Genomic DNA, 8,067 nt, shown 5'->3' with positions numbered 1-8,067 from the left:
AATTGATGCTTTTGAACCGTGGTGTTGGAAAAGACTCTTGAGAGTCCCTTGGACTGCAAGGAGATCCAACTAGTCCATTCTAAAGGAGATCAGTCCTGGGATTTCTTTGGAAGGAATGATGCTAAAGCTGAAACTCCAGTACTTTGGCCACCTCATGTGAAGAGTTGACTCGTTGGAAAAGACCCTGATGCTGGGAGGGATTGGGGGCAGGAGGAGAAGGGGACGACAGAGGGTGAGATGGCCGGATGGCATCACTGACTCGATGCACATGAGTTTGGGTGAACTCTGGGAGTTGGTGATGGACAGGGAGGCCTGGCGTGCTGCAGTTCATGGGGTCGCAAAGAGTCGGACACGACTGAGCGACTGAACTGAACTAAACTGAACTGAACTGATAGATGAGTTTGGGGGAAATTGAGCCTTGAGCAATATCACTTCTTCTAATCAAATATGATTGAAAAACATGCATGTGATACATCTCTGCATTTTTAGGTCTTCTTCAATTTTCCCCATGGTGGTGTGTGACAAATTTTCTTAAATGCACCCTACTGTTCATAAAGGGCAAGGAGCCCTAAGTGTCTGGAGTCAACTAGGCAAAGGGGTACTGGAAACAGTAGATATGAAGCCAGAGAAGATGCAGGCTGGACCATGTAGGACTTTTCAGTCCACTGGAAGGCTGTGGCTTCAACTCTGACTGAGAGGGAGCCTGTTGGAGGGTTGGAACTGAATAACTTCAGGACCTGACACGTTTTAAAGGAACCTAGCAGCTTCAGCAGTCCATGTATGGGGTCAAAGTAGCTGAATGGTTCCAAGTTTGCTGGCTGAGCAAGGAAGAATCAGATGGGAGTCCCATCCCCCTAGTGGACTGACTTCACCATTTTGGGCCAGTTTGGGGAGCATTGTCTATAAAGGGCTGTCCCCAGTGCCCCTTCTCCAGCTTTTGCCCTTTCCTTCATCTGCCCATTGTAAATCCTCCCCTCCCTCTTTGGCGATTTACCCACAAATACTCTCATTTGTCTCCTTTTCTACAATACAGCTTGGCTATTTCTTACCTAAGAGCCAATTCCTAAGCAAGAAAATTAAGCAATCAATAAAACTGTGGTACCTCAATTCAATAATAGTGAAGACTTTGCTATTGCAAGTGAAAAAAGGAACACATCAATACAAAATAACCACCTTGGTTTAGGCCAAAGGGAGACTTTATGGGTCTACCTACAAGGTACAGAGGTAGTTTCTGTCTTCAGGAAAGGCTGGATCCAGCATTTGGTTCCCTGAGATCTGCCTTCTTGCTCCAGCTCCCCCTCTCTCCCTTGCCTGCCTGCCTCCCCTACAGCTCCCAAAGTGTCATTGGTTGGATGATATCAACACAGCTGGAGGAAAGCAGTGCTCCAATTGGCCAGGCCTGAGCTACATGCCCACTCCTGGAATTGGAGGTGAAATCAACTCTATCATAATCATATTGGGTGAGAGAAAATGAAAGGGGTGATTTCCCAGGGTGACAGGAGGATACCAGAACCAAAAGAAGGAAAATGGGCACCAGGTGACAAAACCCACAGATGTCCTCGATGGTGGTATACACTTTTCGTCAAATTCAAAATCAGTTTCTAATGTGTGTGTGTGTGTGTTTTTTTTTTAAGCGAGATAGGAAAGATTTGTCATTAATGCAAGCATGGTCCCTGCTACTGACCCTCCCATCAGCTTCCATCCCCTGACTCTGGGGGTCCACATCCACTTCTTGGGGGTATCCTCTTCCCCATGCTCCCTCACAGACCTTCGCTGAATTAAAGTTTCTAAGGAAGTGCTTTTTTTCCAATGGGCAAATGGAGCAGACCTTTATGTTCCAAAGCAACATCATTTCAAAAGTCATGATTCTTTACGAAGATAGTTAAACAACATGGAAATCTAAATACAGGAATGATTTTCCCTAATGTCCGGTGATAACACTGACAGTTGAGGGGGTGGTGCTTATTCTGGGGGGTTCTACTCCGCATTTCCCTGCATGTTCATAGGGTCAGGAAGTCCTGAAAAGACAGGAATATGCCAGACCCAGAATTCTGCAATTTGCTTTCATCTCTTTCCATATTAGTTCCCAGCTATCTGGTTTGCTCTCTGATTGCCATATGTCATTCCAGCAGGATGGAATTACCATCGTTTACTCAATGTTTCCCCCTGGGTTTACAGTCTACCAGTTTTTCACAGTGACAAACAATGCAGTAATGAATACTGTGGTCGATTTTGCCTTGCTCACATATACAAGAATTTTCCTATGATCGATTCTGAAAACTGGGTCAAAGGATATGAGCATCTTAAAATGTAATAGGAGAGTGCCCAATCAAATGTCCAGATAGATTTTACTATCACTCTGATACTCCTTGTTTTGGCTTCCCTGGAGGTCCGGTGGTTAAGAATCTGCCAACCAACGCAGGGCACACGAGTTTGATCCCTGGGCCAAGAAGATCCCACATGCCCAGTGCAACTAAGCCGGTGTGCCACATCTCCTGAGCTCACCCCGATCTAGAGTCCCTGCTCCTCAACAAGAGAAGCCTCCGCAATGAGAAGCCTGAGCAGAGCAATTACAGAGTAGCCCCCGATGGCTGCAAGCACAGAAAGGCTGTAAGCGCTTAAGAGGTGGCACACCCAAAAATTAAAAAAAAATTTTTTTTCATAATTAAAATTTTTAAAAAGAGTCCTTGTTTCAAGCTATAGCCTTCTTGGACGTGGACGGTTTCAGTTAATTAAGTTCATCCTACACTAAGATCTGCTCTGGTCCTACAGAGCCAATCTTAAAAAGTAAGACCCAAAAGGATCAAACTGTTTCCAAGCATCTTAACAGGATTTCAGAATAAAGCTCAAGAATAAGTTTAGGAATAGAAAAATATCAAGCACGCAAGGGAAATCTGATTATGTTTGACATCCAATGTAAAATTACCAGGAGGCAAAGAAGCAGGAAACTCCAATCCATTATAACAGAAATCAGCGTGTCGTTGTTCAGTCACTCAGTCGAGTCTAACACTTTACGACCCCACGGAGTGCTTCTCGCCAGGCTTCCCTGTCCTTCACCATCTCCCAGAACTTGCTTAAACTCATGTCCATTGAGACGTGATGCCATCCAACCATCTCATCTTCTGTCATTCCCTTCTCCTCCTGCCTTCAATCTCTCCCATATTCGGGGTCATTGGCTCTTCACATCAGGTGCCAAAGTGTTGGCAATTTCATTTTAACAGAAACCAGTTAAAATGCATTAATTGGAAAGGAAGAAATAAATGTGTATTTATTTACAGACAAAATGACTCTCTATGTAGGAAGGTCAATGAGATCTACAAAATAGCTATTGCAATTAATTAATGAGTTTAGCATGGTTTCAGGGTTCAAGGATACGCCTAAGAGTGCCTTGGACTACAAGATCAAACCAGTCAATCCTAAAGGAAATCAGTCCTGAATTTGCATTGGAAGGACTGATGCTGAACCTGAAGCGTCAACACTTTGGCCAGCAGATGTGAAAAGGTGACTCACTGGAAAAGACCCTGATGTTGGGAGAGATTGAAGGCAAAAGGAGGATGGGAGGATAGAGGATGAGATGGTTTGACAGCATAACTCACTCAATGGGCACGAACCTGAACAAACTCCAGGAGAAAGCAGGGACACAGAGCCTGGTGTGCTACAGTCTATGGGGTTGCAAAGCGTTGGACACTAGTTAGAGACTGAACAGCAATGTTCTGCTATTATATCTTCATATATAAATGTAACTATAGAACTGACAAAATATTTAAAAATCAATACTGAATGGCAATAAACAACTTTCTTATTCTCCCACTTCTTACATACATCGTCTTCACTTGGGTTGTACTCCTTGGATATCTGGATCTGAGAACCTTCCCTCCAACCAGAAGATGAATGCAACATTAGGAAGTGAACAAGCTAAAACTAAAGTCAGAGACAGCTCACTTTTATTTTCTGCAGTTCACAATCGCCAAACAAACTATGTGGACCCTGAGCCCACAAGCAGCAGCACAGGCACAAGATGAAGCCTGATCAAACTACTGCAGAAAGCAATGCCCTTGGGAATGATACTTGAGACTGGGGCACATAGGCTAGTTTTAAGGCCCTCTTCTGTGCTGAGACTGAGGAAAAAGGTGGGGCACGAAGTTCTGCAAGATCCACATCACCAGGGAAGCCTGCTCCAGACAGAAGCGGACGGCCATCTGGAGCAGGGCATGGTCTTCAGCAGTCAATCGGCTAAAAGGGAGGGAAAATGAAATTCATGTTCCCGCTGAGGAGGAAGAGGAGCATGTCCTCCCTCTGTCCCCGCTCACTGACGAAGCCCAGAGCACCACACTTCTCCTCTAGGCTTAACCCACCATTATGGCTCCTCCTGGGCCTAGACTGCTCACCACCCACCACTCCCTCCCTCGCCCCGGCCCCCTTCAGAACTCACAGAACCAACATGCGGCCATTAATGTAGAGCTCCCTCTGAACCGGCCATCGCAGTTGAGTAAGTCGAGTCAGGATGCGGCGCGCGTTGTCCGCCTCCGCGTATGATGAGAAAGGTATGCCTAAGCTGCTGGTGGAAATACGGTTAAGGCACCATCCACACCAGTCATTTTGGCTGTATTTCAGGCTCCCTGCTCGTGGAGACCCGCCTTCTCCCTCATGGCCGCCGCCAAACACCCTGCATATCACCGCCCGACCCTCTAGTTCCCTTCAGATTGCTTTTCCTCACCACTATCCACACTCGTCATTTTGCCTGTACGTCAGGCTCCCTGCTCACGGAGACCCACCTTCTCCCACAAGGCCACCACAGGACTCCCTGCATATCACCGCTCAACCCTCCGGATCACTTCAGGGTGCTTTTCCTCACCACCATGCACTGAGAGCCAGACCACCCCTGACCCATACCCTCCAGCCTCCCAGAGTACCCTCCTCCTATACTTTAGGCTCCGCAGCCTGCAACCCTCCAAACCACCCCTAGCCCACACCCCGACCCCCGCAGCCGCCTGGCCCACCGGGGCTCCTGGAATAGGATACAACTGGAAGACTCGGTTACTCAGAACTCCGGCTCCGGGCGCAGTGTCTCCACCAGGCCCTGGTGCGTTGGGTGCCCCCGGGATCTGCGGAATGGCAGCGGCTGCGCCACCTGACTCTGCTGCAGCGCTGGGGCCTCTGGGATCAGCCATGTCACCGGAGCCGGCAGGGACTTCTCGACTGACGGCGTCTCCAGGGCCAGCTGGCATGCCAGGGCCATTGGGGCCAGCAGCACCACCCGGCACACCTTGGCCGCCATGTGCTGTACCCGCCGCAGAGGCCACAGCACCTGCGTCTTCATCGGCTGCCCTCATGGCTCCTCCACCATGTGCCTCGGACTCCATCTTGAAGCCCTCTCCGCCTCCCTCCGCGTCGGGAAAGACTGAACCGTCCCTACAGATCCCAGCTCTGTACTGTGACCTGAAACTCAGCACGGGCAGAGCGCCTGCGCACACACACTCTGGTCCTGCCTCACGATTGGTTCCCACCAACCGTCGGTTCCCGTGATGACCGCAGGCTCTCAGGCAACGGGTGCCCCCTGCTGAAAGTTCACGCGTTAGCGTGCCGTGTAGCCCCGATGCGCATGCGCAGACGCACATACCCACGTGGTCTGGGCTCTCTGTGTCAGCCCTGCCTCGGGCCTGGAAACCTGGTAAATGGTGGTGCTCCAAGGCAATGGCACCCCGCTCCAGTACTCTTGCCCGGAGAATCCCACGGACGGAGGAGCCTGGTGGGCTGCAGTCCATGGGGTCGCTAAGAGTCGGACACGACTGAGCGACTTCACTTTCCCTTTTCACTTTCATGCATTGGAGAAGGAAATGGCAACCCACTCCAGTGTTCTTGCCTGGAGAATCCCAGGGACGGGGGGTCTGGTGGGCTGCCGTCTATGGGGTCGCACAGAGTCGGCCACGGCTGAAACGACTTAGCAGCAGCCACCCTTTAGTGTGGGGACAGCTCCTCAGTGCGCATGCTCAAACAGACCCTGCCCCACTCTTCAGGGAACCTGACTCTTTCCACTCCAAGCCTGCAAACCCCAAGTAAGCCCTGGTCCCTGTGCACCTCCATGTCTGTGCTGCAGCCAGCCTGGCGTCGCTCACAGGTGACCATCCTGCTGAGCGCAGGCCCCTGTCATCGACTCCCAGAAGTGAGTCGGGCACCCCTGGGTCCGGGCTGGTCTGTCCCTCTGGTGTCTCACACATAGCTCACGTGCATGTATGTGCGTCTGTGTGCATGAGCGCAGGGGCAAGTGCATGCAGATGGGCATCTGTATGGGTGTGTTTGTAAGAGAGAGCACGTGCACAGATCACGCACATAGGCATGTGAATGTGTGTATCTGTGTGTGTGCCCGAGAGAGTACCCTTACATAGGTGCCTGCCCATCGGCGTGTGCGTGGGTGTGTTTCAGAGAGAGAGCACATACACAGATTCCAGCACATAGGCGTGTGCATGTGTGTGTGTGTGGAGGTGCTTGCACATGGGCATGTATGGTTGCAAGAGAGTGTGTGGTCAGGTGCATGCACATGGGTGTGTCCCTGTGTACATGTGTGTGTCAAAGAGAGCATGGTTGAGATGCATTCACATGGGCATATGTGTCTGCTTGTGTGCTTACACAGGTGCCTTCACGTGGGACTGAGGTGGCCCGGCCCTGGAGGCATGATACCAGGGATGCGGAGCCTGCTGTGCCTGCCTGCTTGGGGGAGGGAAGCGGGGACTGCTGTTGCACTCACTGGGGATGGCATGGGGCTGGGCTGCCTGGGGCTCCAGGCACACAGAATGCAGGGACCCCTCAGAAGCACCGGAGGAACCTGATACGCTCAAGGACTGGGGGAAGAGCAATGTTCCCCTGGACACTGCCCAGGCTCTTGCCCTCTCCCGTCCCTGAGCCCCACCCCCCTGGCTGGAGAGTCCGCTCAGCTCTCAAATCCAAGGCCAGCAGCCTTTCCCCACCCACAGTGCAGGGAGAGAGGACCGGGCAGTGGCTGCCCAGGGGTGGGGCATCCCTGTCCCACCTTCACACCTACCCAGTTTCTCTCCAATCTGGCTCCAGGTCAGTTTTAGGGTGTGGGTAGATCCTGTCTAATGCCTGTGTCTGTTCCCTGCTCTGTGGCTTAGAGGACCCCAGCGGGGGACCTGGACACATCTCTCCCTCGGGGGCCCACTGTCAGGTTGGGGGGACATTTGTAAGGATAGTCGTGCTGTAGAAGGGGGCTCACTAGACTATGATGGCCTAGAGGGCAAGGGACTAAGCCACATGACCCACCAGCGTCCTCCCTCTGCCCACTCCACATCTGTACCTGTGCTCTGCATCCGTAGTGATAGCTAACACTTGCTGCAGCCCATGCACTGTTTCATGTGCTTTCCATGTGTTCATCCATCAAGTCAGTTTTCAGACAGTATTGCCATGTCGGTATCCTGTCTCCCATGATGCAGGTCTCCTCCACACAAATCACACACACCCACTCTCTCCCCAACACCAGCGGCTCAAAGTCTTGTGCATTTTGGTTCCTGCATTTCTCAAACCTATGATGACCATAGTGCTCCATCAGGCACGGGACTCAACTTGGGTCTGAATGGTGAGATCTGCAAAGGAAAATGATAATGCCAGTGACAAGTACTGTGTGTGGCAAGAGAGTGACAGAAGTATGAAGGAAAGACACTATGATAGAATGAGTTTCTCAGAGAGTCTACCACTGTGACAGGTGCATGGTTTTGAGTGAGTGCGACAGAGGGAATGTGTGATTGGGACCGGAATTTCAAAGGACAGAATGTGACGGGAAGAGACTAAGATGCAGATGATAGTATAGAGGTAGCAAGCCCCCAGATTGATAGATGATAACTTAATGTGTACAGCGAATGGTGAACAAAGGAGAACATTTAATTCCAGAACCAAGAGACGCAGGTTCAGTCACTCAGAGCTTTGTGTAGTAGAAATTTAATTAAAGTGAATGTTACAGAAAAAGCTGCTAAGATCGATATCAGAACAGGGTAGAAAGAGTACCCAGTTTGCTAGTTTAAGCACAGCATTATATACTTTTCTGACACCATTCAC

At 50.5% G+C, this 8,067-nt stretch overlaps 1 protein-coding gene across 1 annotated transcript; it reads right to left on the bottom strand.

Annotated features, from left to right (window-relative positions):
* Positions 1–4,063: 4,063 nt before the first annotated feature.
* Positions 4,064–5,618, bottom strand: LOC112582171 (cancer/testis antigen 1). Its single transcript, XM_044936916.2, has 3 exons — positions 5,023–5,618; positions 4,433–4,555; positions 4,064–4,233 (listed from the first exon to the last, which is right to left on the bottom strand). Exons 1-3 carry the CDS (start codon positions 5,616–5,618, stop codon positions 4,095–4,097), a joined length of 858 nt encoding a protein of 285 aa, XP_044792851.2. The 3' UTR covers positions 4,064–4,094.
* Between the last annotated feature and the right edge of the window lie 2,449 nt (positions 5,619–8,067).

The sequence above is a fragment of the Bubalus bubalis genome, chromosome X (assembly GCF_019923935.1).
Source record: "Bubalus bubalis isolate 160015118507 breed Murrah chromosome X, NDDB_SH_1, whole genome shotgun sequence".
In the NCBI taxonomy this organism is placed as follows: Eukaryota; Metazoa; Chordata; class Mammalia; order Artiodactyla; family Bovidae; genus Bubalus; species Bubalus bubalis.
The sequence above is the reverse complement of the archived record's forward strand: the minus strand, read 5'-3'. Positions and strand labels throughout refer to the sequence as shown.